Consider the following 17,846-nt stretch of genomic DNA (forward strand, 5'->3'; position numbering starts at 1 on the left):
GCCCTTACCTCACAGTTGGCCACATGTGCGAGGGAAGCTTTGAGAATGTCCTTGAGCAAGGGCACCAGCAGCCTCTTCTTGACCCTGACCAGGTCCTCCAGAGAGAACAGGTGGAGATCGTCGGTCAAGTGCCTCGGCACCTGCTCAAATGCCTTTAACGTGCTGCCAGGGGGGAAACAAAGAGCAATTCAGACACCCACCCGCACGGAGGCCGGGAGACAAGAGGGGTTAGCAGGCACTCGCACTTAATGTTTTGGAACTCAATTTAAAAAAAAAAAAACAACTAAAACTAAAAGAAGCCCAAGGGCCAGTTAACCTTAACTCGTCATCTTACATTTTGCAAGTATGTCAAAGATCCTGGAAAGCCAGGATCTTAAAATTCCATAAAAGCGGATTTCAAAAAGCTGAACCAGCAGAAAAACAAACCCCTTGCAGCCTGCCCATGTTACACTGCGCAAAAGACACCTGCAAATTTGTGCTTCAAGTCTGAAAAACATGTACTGAGATTTAAAAAAAAAAAAAAGGAAGAAGAAGAAGAAGAAGAAGAAGAAGAAGAAGAAGAAGAAAGAAAGAGAAAGAAAGAAAGAAAGAAAGAAGAAGAAGAAGAAGAAGAAGAAGAAGAAGAAGAAGAAGAAGAAGAAGAAGAAGAAGAAGAAGAAGAAAACTACTTGATTCTCCATTCTGGCTCAATTTCAAGTCCATCTACATGCTGACTGTTGTCCAGCTGCCCGTAGGCAGGCGTGTGACCAGCCCCCCCCATCCCCATATCCAGGAGTCCAGCCCTGAGCATCCAACTGGGAGCAGATCAAAGCCACCTGAGTGTCCCAAGGACACCCAAATATTGAATGTAGCTTTCCCCGACCGCCAGTGACCTCTTCCCGAATGCCCCAAATCGGGTAGTGGCATTATCATGCACACAGCCCCAACCCGGCCACGGCCTACGCTAGACGTGGCCTTCCAGTCGTGCCAAACTGCGTGGAGTTCTCCATCTGGCCTGGGGTGCTTGCTCACACCGCTTTATCGGCTGGGGGACCCCTGACACCTTTTCGGTCCAACTCGCTCTTCAAGCTCAGGCATTTTCTCCGGGAAGCTTTGTGGCCCTCTTCCCCACCTCACCCCTTCAGACTTCAATGTTGCCTCTTCTGCACCCTCAGGGCATGTGCGTATGTGTCCAACACTGGTTGGGCAATGATCTGTTTGTGCTTTCTCCCTGGACTTTACATCAGTCACACTGATTTTTGTATTTGAAGCACAGAATGGATACTCAGGAAATTTTTGTAGACGGTAATAACTGTGGGTCTTGTTATATGTTACACACGAGAAAAGCGACAGCCTGAGAAGTAATTGAACTGTCACACCGTTGCCATGAGGTAGAGCTTGAGGCCAAATAACTATAGGAGACATGCTCCTCCTCAAGAAATCTAATTCAAGGGGTGTCTGGGAGGCTCAGCGGTTGAGCATCCACCTTGGGCTCAGGTTGTGACCCCAGGGTCCTGGGTTCGAGTCCTGCATGGGGCTCCCTACACGGATCCTGCTTCTCCCTCTGCCTATGTCCTTGCCTCTTTCTCTGTGTCTCTCATAAATAAATAAATAAAATCTTAAAAAAAAAAATAAATTTAATGCAAAAGCAATACATTATCATTAAATGAAGATCAGAAGCTGAAAGAAGCTTTAAAACAAAACAAAATTTTAAAACTATATCCTATTATAATACATAATCTTCACCCCTTGAGTAATCTGTTTTTTCACTTAAAAAAAATTCTATCTCTGTCAATGAAGGCACGCCTATACCTTTGTGTCATGGCTTCCAGAAGTTTCCACTTCTAGAAATTTATCTTAAGGACATATTTTCAGATGTGCACAGAGATTCAGCTAAAGTCTAGTTTTTTTGTTTTGTTTTAAATAACCAATGGTATTACACATCTAACGAAGTATCTACTAGGTATTAAAATATATTAGGTTTAATATCTACAAAGATATTAAAATCTATTTTAAAATAAATACATTAAAAATCTATTCGATTAAAAATCCACCGGTAAGACAACAAAACCGAAATTAGAAGTTCACTACTAGCGAGCCAGGGAGCGACCTAGGGAGAGACCATGTGGATCGGAGCGGCGGGGACCAGGTGGCACACGGCACAGGCAGGTGTGTGGAGGCTCGCAGCCCTCCCCAGCTCAGGCCCGGCCCGGCCCAGCCACACTAGTTAGTACCTTTCAGCAAACCTGCAGGTCTTCAACAGCTTCTTGATCTGAAAAAGTTGCTCCTGGATTTCCTAATGCGAGAAACCAAACAGGGGGAAACGTTAAGGCGATACGTGACACAGGAAACGAGTAAATCAAATGCAACTGTTCTAACTTGGAAATGCTGCAGCTCTATAAGACGAGCCTTTGAAGTTAACCGTCTATGTAGCAGAGGTTCATGGCTGAGTCCAGAGATCCTCAGAGGGTCCAGGTGGACCCCAAGCTTCATGGAGTCTGAAGCTTACACAACCGTTGGGGGCCTTCTTTGGGGAAAGCAGAAAGCTAATGTGCCAAAGGTGGAGATCCTGCCGTTTGTGGCAACAAACATCCAGGTGGATGAACCTGGAGGGCATTATGCTAAGTGACATAAAACAGACACAGAAAGAAAAAACCTGCATGGTCCCACTTACATGTGGAATCTTAAAGAAAATCCAATACACAGACGCAGAGGTGAACGGAGGTCACCAAGGATGGGGAGGTGGGGCAAACGGGGACATTTTCCAAAGGGAACAAAATTGCAGTTGCGTCGGATAAGTCTAGAGGTCTGATATATGACATGGGGACCACAGTGACTCATACTCTACTGAATACCGGAAATTTGCCAAGAGGGTGCGGTTCAGGTGCTCCCGCCGCACACAGGGACACACATGATGTAACGGCCAGGAGATGGGCACGTCCACTAACCTGATCAGTAATCATTTCACTTGCATTTGTGCATCTAATGCTCACGCAGTAAACCCCAAATGTAGAGAATTTCATTTAAAAAATAATAAGTAAATTTCAAAAGTTACATATAAACACAAAATGATGCATAAATAGGAAACGGGTTCTGAGGCCTTGGAGAGGGTCCTGAGGCTACTGCTCCAGCCTCTGATGGTCGATGGGCCCCTTGGGGTGGGGGTGGGCTGTTGGGGTCCCCGGAGACGGTGCAGCGTGCCCCTGGCCCGGCCTCCCCGCAGGGCAGCCGCTCACCCTGGCTCGGTCCAGCTCCTTGGCCTTGGTGTACAGGCTGTGGCCTGCGCTCAGCAAATTGAAAATGGGCTGGTGCCACACGCTGTCCAGCAGGCGCTTGGAGAAGTTGCTGACGTAGTACCTCCTGAAGTCCCACGTGCTCAGGATCCGGGCCGGGATGCAGGTGTCTGCGTAGGTGTGGCAGCAGTCACAGAAATACTTGCCCAGGTAGTCGCAGTACCGCAGGCGCCTCACGAACTCTGCAGGGCGCACAGGAGGCTGAGTGCAGGGCACCTCGGAGGGCAGCCTACCCACCGCTGTCCATTCCTCCTGCTTTCCGGTCCCACCTCCCCTCCCCGTCCCAGGTGCAAGGCTCAGATTGCTGGGTGTGCACGGCTGACCCCATCACTCGACCTCACGACAGCTGGGAAAGCTGGGGCAGCCACCCAAGGCCGTGGAGGATGGCCATGAGTGAGCTCTGCTTTCCAAAAACAGTTGTCAGAAAAAAAAAAGAGAGAGAGAGAGAAATCTCCTAAAAATACTCTTGAATTTGGAAGAGGGGCTCTGGAATAAACAAGAGTGTGGCCAAATGAGCACGAGATTTAGGGTCTAGAAATTTGGGGGGAGTCCATGCTCTGCCTCCCATTGGCAGGCAGACTGAGGGCTGGTGGGAAACTCTTCAGGTTAACTATCCTGAAGCCATGAAAAGCAACCCAGAGTTAGATTATGGGATATCTCACACATGGGAAGGGCTTTGTAAATTATGAAGCATGCTTTGGAGGCTCTTAGGGAGGAGCACCCCAAAGACCTCCTGCATAGATCGGTGAGGAAGACCCTATGGAAATGCGCGAGGGATGGGAACAGGCAATACAGGGAAACGTGGAATGCGGATGACTGGTGACGACGTGAGAAACAGTCTCGGTAACAAGGACGTGCAGGTTATGAACTACTTGGTTTTGCATCAGACTGTCACCTGTGGTAGAGGATCTGGAGCAGGTGAGGTGCAGAGGGGTGGGCACCCCCTGCACCCGCCAGCTGACAGGAGGGCTGCTTCCTAGGAGGACATTTACCCGATATACTTCACCTCTTCGTTGTGTAGCAGGAATCCTACTTTTGTAACACGAGACAGAAACGCTAACGCACACACGGAGAGATCTAGAAGGGTGTTCCTACAGCACATTGATATCGCAGGAGGGGTAGCAATCTAAATCTACGTTAAAGAAGCAACTGGCTAGGCAAGCGCACTCAGCAGTGGAACGCCAGAGAGCCCAGGAACGCGTGGGTGAGCGTGCGGAGTGGACATCCCGTTCCAGATCTGTATGATGCGATCTTGAGTTTGCTTTTGAAAATACACACATGCACAGTCCAAGAAGATCCCCACCACAAAGCCACTAGTGAAGACTTCTAAAGGGTGGGAGGAAGGATTTTCGTTCTTTGCATTTTTTTCGTTTGCTAAAACGGGCAAGCGCTGCTTTCGGAAATACCTCTAACAGAATACGGTGGCACGCAAAGGTATAGAGACGAGTGCAACAAGTCCCTGGGTACCCACCACCCAGGTTAGAAGAAGACAGCAATTCAGTTAAGTCTCCCGCGTGTCCTTCCCTCCCTCAACTCCTTCAACTCCTCTCTAAGTCCAAAAATATCTAAAAATAAAAAGTAAAAGGGCGCCTGGGTGGCTCAGTCAGTTAAGCATCTGCCTTCAGCTCAGGTCATGATCAAGCCCCGCATCAGGCTCCCTGCTCAGGGCTCCTTCCTGCTTCTCTCTCTGCTCTGCCCTTGCCTCTTGCTGGGGCTCTCTCTCTCTCAAATAAATAAATAAAATATTTTTAAAAAAATTAAAAAAAAAGTAGAGTCAAACTATATCCTAAGAACTACATAGGAAGTTGACAGGCAAAGTCCAAAACCGACGACGCGGCTGATAACGCATCCACCACGTGTGCCCTGGGCGCCTCTGATGGCCTGCTTTCTCCTCTCCGGTCACACGGGACTTCTCTGAAACCGCTGCAGGCCCTTTCTTTGCTCATGGTGACCTCTACCCCCATGGCACACGCACGCACATGCTTCTGGGCGCGATCACTTCCCTACAGGACTTCCCACTCCCAGCCCCCCAAGCGCAGATTCAGTTCCCGCGCTGTCAATCCCACAGCACTCTGGACTTTCTCTTTCATTGCAAGCACCACCCTTGCTGTTCTCTTGGCTGATAGCTATGCCCTCCAGTAAGCAAGTTCTACGAGGGGAGGACCACGTTTATGCCACCAGCGCAGGCCTCCATCTCCATCGCTGAACCAACTTAGGGGAACACTTTAAGAGCTGATGGAGTCACGGTGACGTGTCCATAACTTCTGACTCATGCGCTCAGTCCTGTGCTCAACACGGAGGCACCGGGATACAGTGGTTAACCAAACAGGGTCCCTACTGGACTAGCTTGGTGGTGGGGGGCGGGGGGATGAGTCATTTAAAGGAAACTGGTTTACAACTGTGATGAATGGCTAGAACTGCCACTCAGTGTGGTAGAAGGAATCCCAGACAGACTTCTGTTTTCTATTTTTATTTCTCGAGGTGGAGTCCTCAAAGTCTTTTCCCTTCCATGACTTCCCATCGAAGGCCAAGGGAACCATTTCCGGCAAAGCTCCTCTCCCCAGCTTTCCACAGGGCAGACCTGGGGACACTCTCATGAGCAGAACATGTGATTCCCAGTCTTCAGTGGGCAATTTGCATTTCTGACTGGAAGAAGTCTGATTTTCTAGGCCCCAGCTGAGCCAGGAATGATTCCCCTCAAGCCACCTCCTCTTGGAGGGGTTTGGGTAGCTCCTCCATAAGCCACACAAACCTTCCACAGGTATCTTTTGGGGAACAGCTGTGTACCGGGTGCTGGTGTAAGAAGCAGGGGATAAAGCAATGAATAAAACAGACAACACGTCTGTCCCCACGGAACTTAGAGTCTAGATAGGGACACAGGCCAACAATGAGAAAAATCAGTAAAATCTAAGAGTATTTTAGGAAGAGAAGCACAAAGGAAGAAGGAAGGGTAAAGTGTATGTTTGTGGCCAGGAGTGGGGCAAGGTTGACGTTTTCAGTATGGGAGCCAGAGGAAACCTCCTAACTTTTGAGAGAAGAGTGAAGTAAGGGAAGTCATTCTAGGGAGAGAAAACCACGAATGCAAATCCCTAAGTCAGGAGTGAGCCTGCCTCCTTCGAGGACCAGCAGGGAGGCCACTGGCTGGAGCCGAGGGCCCGAAGAGGAGGGGACTAGGGGATGGAGCCAAGGGCACCAGGCCAGCTACGCAGCCCTGATAGGTCAACGTGGCCTCTTCATGAAAGAAAGGGCAACATCATGACGTCCTTGTAACAACCTCGTCCACAAAAGCAATGCACGCTCCGACTGGGCTCCTCTTCGCCCTGTCGCCACATACTAGGAAGGAAGCCACTGTCCGTACTTACTGGGTTCTATCGGCGTGCCACAGCCAGCACACAGAAAGTTCTGGGCTGCTACCACGAGATCCCTCCTGAGTACAGAAAACGGTAAGTTACATTTCGGAAATAGCCAAGGGAGCATTTTTCACTGACTGGAAAGGACATTGACATCATGGTGCTTTTCCCAGCTTGGGGCCTTTTTTGGTCATTTTTCATTATAGGATTCTTCAGTAGAGTTTTCTAGTTGAGATCTCTGGGTCTTTTGTTTAAGTTATTTTTAATTTATTTTATTTTATTATTTTTTTTTTCTATTTTTGTTATGTTGGGGGGGATCTCTGGGTTTGTTTTTTGTTTTTGTTTTTTTGTGTGTGTGTTTTGTTTTGTTTTGTTTTTCTGATCTCTGGGTCTTTTAAAAACGTCTGCTACCAGCCAAGCAGAAGTTGGTATCATGAATAACTCTTCCACCACGGGATCTTTAGAGACTGCTCAATACGCGGGCACAGGAGCCCCGCCAGAGAGAACCGGAGACCCGTAACTCATGGGAGAAAGCTCAGGAAGACCAAACACCAAGAGGTGATGCATCGGGAAGTTCACAAATGGATCCAAAGAAATCTGGAGGTCGGGTAAGACGTAAGCATCAAACATCTCCGTTGAGCAACAGTCTACTGACGTGTTTTCTACTGGACTGTTTGATGCCACAACTTCACATGTGATTTGGAAATACGAAGGTGGTCGCAAAGTTTTATTACAGTTTAGGATCAGCCAAAATGACCCAGGTAAAAATATGTGGAACCCTACCTGTATCCCTAAGAGACGACGTAGGAAGTTCTAGAGAATAAAGACACCCCTTGCTAAGGAAAGTGATCCCTCGCAAAGCCTAGGGAAGGAGCTCTCCCGCCCAAGCACCCCAGAGGCCTTCACGGTGTTCTCTCAAAAGAAAAACGTAGGGGGCAGCCCAGGGGGCTCAGAGGTTTAGGACTGTCTTCGGCCCAGGGCCTGATCCTGGAGACCCGGGATCGAGTCCCATGTCGGGCTCCCTGCATGGAGCCTGCTTCTCCCTCTGCCTGTGTCTCTGCCTCTCTCTCTGTGTCTTTCGTGGATAAATAAATTAAAAAACAAAACAAAACAAAATAAAAAAAATGCATGACAGAGCTTATGAGGCACTTCCGTGGGTCACAGGCATTCACCATCGCCAGTCCCTTCTTTATGCTGCAGTGTGGGTGCCACATTAAATACAACCCAAGAGGAATGGAGAAACTGCAGCTGGTTAAAATGTCCCCTTATAATGTCATATACTCTCAGAGACAAATAAAACTACTACTTTAAATAATTACATATTGTATTTATACAAATACATCTATAAAAATGAGTTTATTTCTTTTTTTCTTTTGCATCCTCTTTGTCGTTTGTCTTTTAGGATTTGGTTACTTCTTAGAGAACAAAGTTTTTTTTTTTTGTTTTTGTTTTTGCATTCTGTGTCATTTCTTAACTATAGGAGCTCTCCTCAAGAATAGATTTTCCCTTAAAAAATGTATCCATTGGGGTTTTTTAAATTTTTTAAAAAATTTTAAAATTTTTATTGATTGATTGATTGATTGATTGATTTTTTTATCCATCGTTTTTTATTTCACATTGCACTGGTGAAAAGAGCCATCTTTTAAAATTCTTGTATATGAGTTTTAAGGTCCCATATTAGCCCCTTAAAAAAAAAATCTCCACTTGAACTTATTTAATTTTCAATTGCTATGTAACATACATGATGCAGGACACAGTTAAATTCTCAACTTGTCCAACTACGGAGCCCAACCCCCCACCCCACCCCCAAAACCCATGATAAACAGGGTGCTAAGAAGCTGACTCAGAAAAATATGCCCAACTTGCCTTTTCCTAAAACAAACTTTCCTTCATCCCTTGGTGTGTAATTTTCTTCCCTTTACCTCCTTCCACGGGGAGGTGGGACCCATCACACCTTGTCACCCGGCCTGGAGGCCCAAGCAGCAGCCCCACTTACTTGAGTGGTGGATGAACATCAAATATGATTTGAAATCGGGGGGGCTCCCAGTCTTCAGCCTCTCTGATCTTCGACTGAAGTTTAATTTCCTGAACCACATCCACACTGGATTCAAAGTCTTTCCGGACGCGCTCTTCATTTACAACCTGTGTGTAACACAGAGGAGGATTTCAGAGCGTGTACCTGAACGAGCATATTTCAGGAACTGAAAGAAAAAGAGCATCCAACTGTGTCTCCAGCATTAAGATTCGCCATGAAAAATTAAAACTGCCCTCCACTGAACGAGAGGAGCCCTCCCCGTCCCTGAAGCCGTCTGCAGGATTGCTGGTTGGAACACCACCCGGCTGAGATCACTTTTCTTATTTTGGGGAAGTTCATTTCTTTCCAGACTTGGAGTTACTGTAAGTAGGTCACTGGGACCTGGAATGCTTTGATTTCCCAGCAGGAGCCTCACCGCTCTTGGTGGACAGACTGACAGATGCTGCCAACCGGACCCCCCAGCTGTTGTCAGACTTCCCCAGAAACAGCTCTTTTAAGCCCCTTCCCCTGCTTAACAACATCCAGTGGCTCCCAACTGAACCATTCAATTCTCCTGTAAGAATTTAAAATGCAAACTCCAGGGGATCCCCAGGTGGCTCAGCGGTTGAGCGTCTGCCTTTGGCTCAGGGTGTGATCCCGGGGTCCTGGGATCGAGTCCCACATCAGGCTCCCCACATGGAGCCTGCTTCTCCCTCTGCCTGTGACTCTGCCTCTCTCTGTGTGTTTCCCATAAATAAATAAAATATTTTGTTAAAAATAAAATAAAATGCAAACTCCTCGAATTAGCATTTTATGTCCTCCACAATTTGACCATCTTCAAACCCAACCTCCCAGGAAGATCAACCCCCCTCACCCCAACACAGATACACACAAACACGTGTCACCCCCACACCAAGCCGCCCTGCTCAACAAATAACGCCAGGTGCCCTCCTCCCCGTCACTTTTGCCGCAGCTGCCCTTAGCCAAGATCCCCTTCCACGTGTTTCTACCTGCTACCATTTCTCAAGTCCTGAGATCTCCAGTTGGCCTTCCCAAGTCCCCCGAGAAAATGAACCACTCCTCTGCCACGTGCAGAGTGCTTTTCTCCTACCCCAGTCCTGGCTTTGCTGCAAAGTCCTCTCCCCGCGGTGGGCTCCCCGCTGTCAGGGGGCAGAGTGCTCCCCAAAGGACCAGGCTGGGTGGGCTCCTGCTCTTCCCCTGACCAGGCCCCCCCCAGGTGCTGGGACTAACGCTCTAACATCTACTCAGTAGGATATTTGTGAGAAAGAAAATGCAAAATGCTGAATTCTCGGGGAGAATAATCCACCCTCAATAAATGCCAGATCCATCCATCTGTTCCTGTCTCCCCCAACACCCGGTGACCAAACAGGGGAAACGCATAAATGTCTGAAGGGAACAGCAGGCAAAATGAGAACTTAGGAACTTTCGATTCAAGGCCCATTTCTTTTGATACTTACTATGGAGCCACCAGCATTGGGAGAACCTTCCAGCTGATGATGAACTTCTGACCACATCCAGCACTTCTGGAATACTCGGTACAACTCTTTGGCTATTAGCTCAGCGGAATTGAAGTCTGGCTCATAAACGATACTGAAAGGTAAGGGATGCAGAAAGTGGAAAACTATATTCGCGAGGAGTATGTTATGGGTCTTCAGGTTTTCAACTCTCTTTCCCGCTCCAAAAACTCGGAAGGGGTGTCACATGAGGCAGCATGCACCAACCATCCACTGGTTGTCTTACTCAACACAATTGCCCCGTGCTCAACAGAGCAGCTTTCATTTAGGTATTGAGGGTACCGAGACTGGGAAATGTGGTAAGAAGAGCACTGGATTTGGAGCCTTCGGCCTTGAATTCAAGTCCCACCTCTGCTCATTTAGCAGCACTGTGTCCCGAGGCACATTTAATCTGAGCCTCAGTTTCCACACTTATAAAATGGGAGTTAACCCCCAACCCCCCGCCCCCGCCTGATTAAATGAGAATGTATATAAAGGCCTCTTAAACTCTGTAAAAATTATAGCGGTGATTGTTCCATTGCTAAAGAGTAATCCCTGTCATCGGAACTGGCTGAACTCGGTCTGAGATGTCAGAGGTTGGGCATTCACAGTGCCTCAGAGGTCACGGCCCAGGGGTCCCGGCCCAGGTGGACACGGGAGAGAGATACCTCTTGGAAGAGCTGCAGGAGCATCCACAGGTTTCTGTGATATTGCTAAACTCACCAAGTTCTGCAAGCAAATAGAAGAAAGGGCATTAAAATCTGTCCGTCTGTTTCGCTTACTCATACTCGATTTTGTAAGACTACAAAAATAAATCCCTGCACCGCAGAAAGAACGAGTTACTCAGCATCTCCGTACTTCAGGTTCTTTGGGTTTCTATTATGAGAAAGTACAGCTAATGACCGAAAATGGCATTTCAAAATACGCCCTCCCGGAATTCCACCCAAACGTAACTGAGAGGCCAGACAGATCTCAGACTACAAGGAGTATCTGCTTTTTTTTTTTTTTTTTAAGTATCTGCTTTTGTGTTCAATTCTGTGAGATGAGAAAGATCGATCATCGAGACATTTGAAATAAGAAGGACACTTTTTTTTTTTTCTTAAATCAGGGACATAATCTGATCCTGGGAGAAGTTCCTTTGAAAGCCACTATAATGTGGGATGGCATGTGATGCACGTCAACACGTGTGTGTGTGTGTAGCAGGAGGTGGGGGGGGTTACGAGTCACGGCTGGTGAGTTTCCAAATCTTACCTACGACAACAAAGTCATCAAAGTCACATTTACAGGCTTCTTTGAGAACGTCACCGTAAGTGGGTGTCCCAGCCACCGGGCTGCCCTGTAACACAGCACAACCTAGAACAAGAGAGGAAGGGGGTTCCATCAACAAGAAAAAAAAAAGAAAAACTGTACCACCTGTCACATCCAACTAACCAGAAACTGGGGAATAAAATGGGCCAAGAGTTTACTTTCAAAGAGTTTTAAAACCCAGTTTTGAGAATTCAAAAATGCAGGGAGCTATTTTTGTGTTGTTCTTACATTCGCTGTGATTAAGCGAAACAGATGGATGAGGATCTGTGACGAGGAGGCCTTCAGAAGAGTGAGCGGCCGGCTTTTAGGCGTGTTTGAAATTTTCCATGATACGAAGGTTAAAAAAGAATGAAAGAGGGTAAAAAATCAGCCTCACGGTGAGGCAAAGGGTAGAGGCGACATAGAGGGTTGAAGAGAGTCCTCCCGAAATTCATATCCACCCAGAGCCTGTGCATGTGACCTTATGTGGAATTAGCCCCTTGGCAGAGGTGATCCTGTTGAGCTGAGGTCATACTGGATGAGGGTGGGCCCTAAATCCAACATGACTGGTTAGATTAGAAAGAGGGAATTATGAAAAGAGGGAAATTTGGACACAGACACTGATCTCCAGAGAGAAGGCCCTGTGAGATGGAGGCAGAGACGGGAGTGACACGTCTATAAGCCTAGGATGCCCAACGACCATGGGCAACCACCCGAAGCCAGGAGAGCCATGGGACGGGTTCTCCCTCAGAGCCTCCAGAAGGAACCAACCCCTCCAACAACTTCATTGCTGACTTCTGGACTCCCCAAGTGAGAGAAGATACATTTTCTGTTGTTTTCAGCCACCTGGTTTGTGGTATTTTGCTCCAGCAACCCTAGGAAACTACTTCCAATACGTCTAGGTTTTTCTATCCCAAATGCTAGTCTTGGAATTTATCCTAAGAATATCATTAAAAACAAAATTAAGGGACGCCCGGGTGGCTCAGTGGTTTAGCACCGCCTTCAGCCCAGGGCCTGATCCTGGAGACCTGGGATCAAGTCCCACGTCAGGCTCCCTGCATGGAGCCTGCTTCTCCCTCTGCCTGTGTCTCTGCCCCCCCGCCCCTCTCTCTGTCTCTATGAATAAATAAATAAAATCTTAAAAAAAAAGAAAAGAAAGTTAAAAAGCTGAAAAAGGTGGGCTTTGATCGTAAAGGAACTATTGGCAGTCCATTTAAATATTAAAATATGGAAAGCCACCTACGTGCCAAATATTGGTAAGTTAATTTTGCAAATCACGTTATGAACTCAAGAAACACCATCGTGGAAACATGTGAAAACTGTAGCAACTTGGAAAACTGGTTATGAAATAGTGTTAATATGATATGATCATATTATTAATGGAATTACAGTAATACGAGTACATAATCACTATGAAACTGTACTCACATGATTAAGTTTAAGAGAAACACACACACACAAAAAAAACATACACAAATAAATAAATAATTAATTAATTAAAAAAAAAAGAAAAACACAGAGAAGTGGATACAGTCGTTTAGGGAAATATTCTAGGCCACAGGTTACACAAATGGGCTTCAGAAGGGACTGGCCAGGGCTTAAAACAGCACTGCCTGGGTGGTGCGGTCAGTTAAGTGTCTGACTCGATCCTTGGAGCCAGCTCAGGTCATGATCTCAGGGTCTTGGGTTCGAGCCCCGTGTCTGGCTCCGTGTGCTCAGTGAGGGGTCGGCTTGGGGTTCTCTCTCCCTCTCTCTCTCTGCCCCTCCTGCTCATGCTCTCTCTCTCTTTCTAAGATAAATAGAGAAATCTTTAAAAAAAAAAAAATTAAAAAAAAAAAAACCACCACCACACTGCCCCATCCTAGCGAGGTGACCATGGACAATCAGCTTCTCAACATTGATTTTCTCCCGGGCAAAACAGGGGCAACGTCACCCTACCTGTGTGTTCCCCACACTCTTTTGACCATGATCCACAGGAACATGCATTCACATTGCAACTCAGTACAAACACAAAAATATATTTCACCGATTAAACAAACAAACAAAAAAGTTCCAGGACACATTGCCTCCTCTAGGTGAGGTGAATGCTGACACTTTCCATTCTTTTTTTCATTCGTTTTCAAATGCTCTCAAGACCACCCTGCAACTTGAAGTATGCTGACCTACCCCAGAGGAGAAAAGCTACTACTAAAAAGCTAATGTCCCAAGAGAGAGACTTAATAAAAGATGCATATTTTTTTTTATTGGGGCAATAGAAATATTTTTGAGATTTCATTTAACATATTTATATTCATATTTAAAATATTCAGAGGCACCTGGGTGGCTCAGTGGGTTAAGCATCTGCCTTCAGCTCAGGTCACGATCCTGGGGTCCTGGGATGGAGCCCCCCAGCCCCTGTCGGGCTCCCAGCTCAGCTGGGAGTCTGCTACTCCCTCTCCCTCTGCCTGCCGCTCTCCCTGCTTATTTATGCTCTGTCTCTCTCAAATAAATGAAATCTTAAAATAAATAAATAAATAAATAAATAAATAAATAAATAAATAAATAAACTCAGCTAGCATTTCAAGAAATATTTATGAAATACCATCTCAGGCAAGGTACTACTGTGCAGAAGGGAAATTCAAATGGGAACAAATACTTGTCCATCCAAGAGCTTAACACCTTGTAAGGGAGCTGAGACCCCGACGCACATCACCCACCGTCAGGAAACAGAGGTGCGTGCCATGGGCCTTCAGAAGGCAGGGCGGCTCCACCTTGCACAACTCCAGGGGGCGGTGGGGCGCACACACAGACAATCATAGAGCATTGTGGAGCACAACTTACACTTAATTTCACATGAATGGTGCCCCTGTCTTGTGATGCGAATCTGGGAGCCTGTCTCGGTGCTGGTGGCAGGAGACTGCTTTCAAAGAATGGGGAGAATGAAGGAGCTCATGTGAAGTTCCCGGGGACCCAGCATTCCAGGGAGCCTAGCCAAAGCAGAGGGTGGGGGGCAGAGGCTCGTCTGCAGGCAAGTTTACCAGACTAGGGTATCTGAGGGACAACCTGGGGAAATCAGGAGATGCCCGTTGGAAAGCTGCAGCCCGCAGGCCTAAAAGTCCCAGGATAAAACGTGGCACAAACTCGACAGGCCATTTGAGAGGCGCGGAAGCTGTTCTAGGAGGACAGATGTGTGTGGGATCGATGAAAGGAGAGAGGCCGCAAGTCAAGAGAAAAATTAAAGGCAGCAAATGCATCGTGAGGACCTGAATGTACTTTTTGTAGAATGACCGGCCGGAGGCTGCGGCGATGGTGCAGCTCAAGGGCAGGAACAGGGACCGGAGGGAGGGGATGTCACCATTACTGAGAAGTCAGGGCTGATGTGTTCACTAGAAATGGGGCCAGGACACAGGCCAACCCCCCACCCCCCAAAAAGAGTTAAAGATAAGAGCGCAGAACTAGCAGGTGCTCGCTATGTTCATGCCCTGGGAGATGTTCTCCACGGCAGGTGCTCCTCCCTGGGACCTGGACCTGGGGTCCCGTGTGCCTGGGTTGGGCTGCGCAGCCCTGGCCGGGCACTCAGGAGGACTGCAGAGCTGCAGAGCCCAGGCCAGATGCTGTGGGGCGTGGAGGGCATGGGGAGAGGAAGTCAGGCTGCAGGAAAGGAGAATGAAGTCATCGCACAAGGCGAAAGAGGCCACAAAGCCCCAGAAAGGGCAGGTCCTCTATACTGGTCAGCCCTGTGTTTCCCACCACTGGGTTGGGGGAGGATGCTCTGTATCCTGTAAAACAAAACAAAACAAAACAAAACAAAACTTCCTGGGATGCCTGGGTGGCTTAGCGGTTTAGAGTCTGCCTTCAGCCCAGGACATGGGAGTCCCGGGATCAAGTCCTGCATCGGGCTCCCTGCATGGAGCCTGCTTCTCCCTCTGCCTGTGTCTCTCTCTGTGTGTGCATCTCTCATGAATAAATCAATAAAATCTTTAAAAAATAAAATAAAATAAAATAAAATAAAATAAAATAAAACGAACTTCCCTTTCACTCTGAGCTAGGTGGTGCATTCAACAGCCAGCTATTGTGCATGGATCTGGTGCCAGGCGTCATGCTCTATGGTGGGAGCTGGAGTGAGTTCTCCCCTCATTACTGAGAAGCTCCTGAGGAAGACGCTTGGTCAAGGAAGCCAAGAGGAAAAGCAAACTTTAGTTTTTCATCTTTTTTCTTTTGGTAAGAAAGGGGTTGGGAGGGAGGAACAGATGACTAGTTGAGACAATGTTAAGTTCGTTACTGCCTGCCAACCAGGTAAACGTGGCGAGCAGGTCCCCGCCGCGTGGAGCAAGCACTTGTTAGGAGACGGGCAGGAGGGGAAACAGATTTGGGAGGTTCCGAGGGAGACGGAATCCTGGGCAGACACCCCGGTGCAGAACATCTCCTGGGACGTGAGTACAGACGAAGCTCCGAGGGCCGGAGCAGGGCTCCCACTTAGGAAGGGCAAATGCTACCTGCAGTTCTCAGCTTAGGGACCCTCTCTTCCAGGAGGGACTCCCCAGTTCCCAGGATGAAGCCTGCTCCTCCCACTCTGGGGCCTACAGTGGGGGGGGGGCTGCCTCTGCTACCCTGGGGACCCCATATGGCGTCCTCAGCCTCCACTCCTGCATCCCCACAGGGATGCTCCTGCAAGGAAGGAGCACGGCGTGTTGCCCCCATTGATACCCATCACCCAGCCCCTCGGGCTCCTGGTTTGTGGGATGAAGGACAGAGGAGTCCTCGGGAAAAGAAGCAATGTGTGAGAAGAGCTGGGGGACGGCCAGGTGACAGAAAACAGAGGAACAGGGAAACCATCAGCCACTGCCAAGGAGAAAGTACAATGGAGTCGAAGGGGGAAAAAAACCCAAACCAAACATATTGATGTACCAACCGAGTGGAACATGATGACAACCAAGGCCAAATCCCAAAGGCAAAAATGGCGAGGATAATGGTTATTCAGGACCTTTTAGACAAAGGATATGAAGATCTACTTTGGGACATGCCCGGAAGAGACGTAAGCACAGAACACAGCATAGAGTTCCCCTGATTTGCCCCCACTTGCCTTCATAGCCGCTGTCAGAAGAGTTGGAAGACCCAGATCCTTGCTTCATGTTGCTATAGAAGGTCGTCTCAGCATCAGCGTGACCACTGCCGGGTGCCCCCCTGGCCTCTTCCTCACCCCAGGGGTCTGGGTGCTGCTGACTCAGGATGGCGTACTTGACCTTCTCCATTGCCGCTATAATCATATCCGCAACGTAGAAGTGGGCGTTTTCCTGCAGGGAAAAAGAAAAGTATCAGTTAAAATACTCACAAGCGTGATCGCCTGTTTTCCACGGAGGGTGTATTGGGTTGAAAAATCAAGAGGCTACATCTAAGTGGAGCCAATGCACGGAAACAGAAATGTCCATTTACCTGAGGGACCACAGGTCATCATCGGAAGGACGGCCCATATCTTCCAGACACAGTTTAGCCCCCTGCGACCAACAGACAGCCCACGCTGGATTTCTCGTGATGGAAAATGACCCCCGGGGTTGGCAGTGGCCCGGGGGGTAGACGTCAGTCATGGAAACCTGCCCAGCTGAGCGCACTGACTCAGAGCCCGCCTTAGCTTATGCTCCTGCCAAAGGCTGGAAGGAAGCCTACGTGCCACGCTTCATCAAGTGAAGTTTCCAGATTTAAATCAGAACAGTACAGCTGTTAATGCTGTTAATTCTATGGAATTAACACCCTCTGTGGTTAAAAAAAAAAAAGAAGAAGAAAAAGAAAAAAAGAAAAAAAAGAAAAAAGAAAAAGAAAAGAAGAGGGATCCCTGGGTGGCGCAGCGGTTTGGCGCCTGCCTTTGGCCCAGGGCGCGATCCTGGAGACCCGGGATCGAATCCCACATCAGGCTCCCGGTGCATGGAGCCTGCTTCTCCCTCCGCCTGTATCTCTGCCTCTCTCTCTCTCTCTGTGACTATCATAAATAAATAAAAAATTAAAAAAAAAAAAAAAGAAAAGAAGAGAGAAAGATGTGTTCACCTTTTCAACATCGACAGGGAGCAGGAATGCCTCTGGTGAGAAGGGATTCAAGGTTCTTCCACTGACTTGCACAGCACCTGCCAAGGCAGCAAGTTATTAAAAAAGGAGAAAAAGAAGTTCAAAGAATCCTAAGAAAACCAAACAATTGTAGGCAGTGGTCTTTGAAAAAAAATTTTTTAATGAGCACAATTCTAGAATAAATTAGGATGCCAGAAGAAGACAGATCCTTCTGGTGGTTGGTGGTAGGCATCGCAGATACTGCCCGAACAATGATCCCAGCACCCAGGGATCATTTCTAACCTCTTGGAGCAACTTGGAGGGACTCTTCAGAGAAGGGATGGGAGACGGAGGAGACCCATGAGGAGGCCAAGAGGGTAGAAAGAGAAGAGGA

General features: G+C 47.8%; 1 protein-coding gene across 12 annotated transcripts in view; it reads right to left on the reverse strand.

The window, feature by feature from the left end:
• RUBCNL (rubicon like autophagy enhancer) overlaps positions 1–17,846 on the reverse strand; it is a 49,461-nt gene that overhangs the window by 2,998 nt on the left and 28,617 nt on the right. For 10 of the 12 annotated variants that reach the window (XM_041731119.1, XM_041731117.1, XM_041731120.1 and 7 more), the window contains 10 exons: positions 17,456–17,532; positions 16,500–16,710; positions 11,402–11,503; positions 10,819–10,879; positions 10,115–10,247; positions 8,619–8,764; positions 6,635–6,699; positions 3,216–3,454; positions 2,214–2,275; positions 9–162 (listed from right to left, as the gene is read on the reverse strand). In XM_041731119.1, coding sequence (XP_041587053.1) covers positions 9–162; positions 2,214–2,275; positions 3,216–3,454; positions 6,635–6,699; positions 8,619–8,764; positions 10,115–10,247; positions 10,819–10,879; positions 11,402–11,503; positions 16,500–16,710; positions 17,456–17,532 — 1,250 coding nt within the window. Of the gene's footprint in view, positions 1–8; positions 163–2,213; positions 2,276–3,215; positions 3,455–6,634; positions 6,700–8,618; positions 8,765–10,114; positions 10,248–10,818; positions 10,880–11,401; positions 11,504–16,499; positions 16,711–16,849; positions 16,912–17,455; positions 17,533–17,846 lie in introns of all 12 variants that reach the window. The other 2 variants (XM_041731127.1, XM_041731126.1) reach the window with 1 other exon arrangement.

The sequence above is a fragment of the Vulpes lagopus genome, chromosome 16 (genome assembly GCF_018345385.1).
Source record: "Vulpes lagopus strain Blue_001 chromosome 16, ASM1834538v1, whole genome shotgun sequence".
Classification (NCBI taxonomy): domain Eukaryota; kingdom Metazoa; phylum Chordata; class Mammalia; order Carnivora; family Canidae; genus Vulpes; species Vulpes lagopus.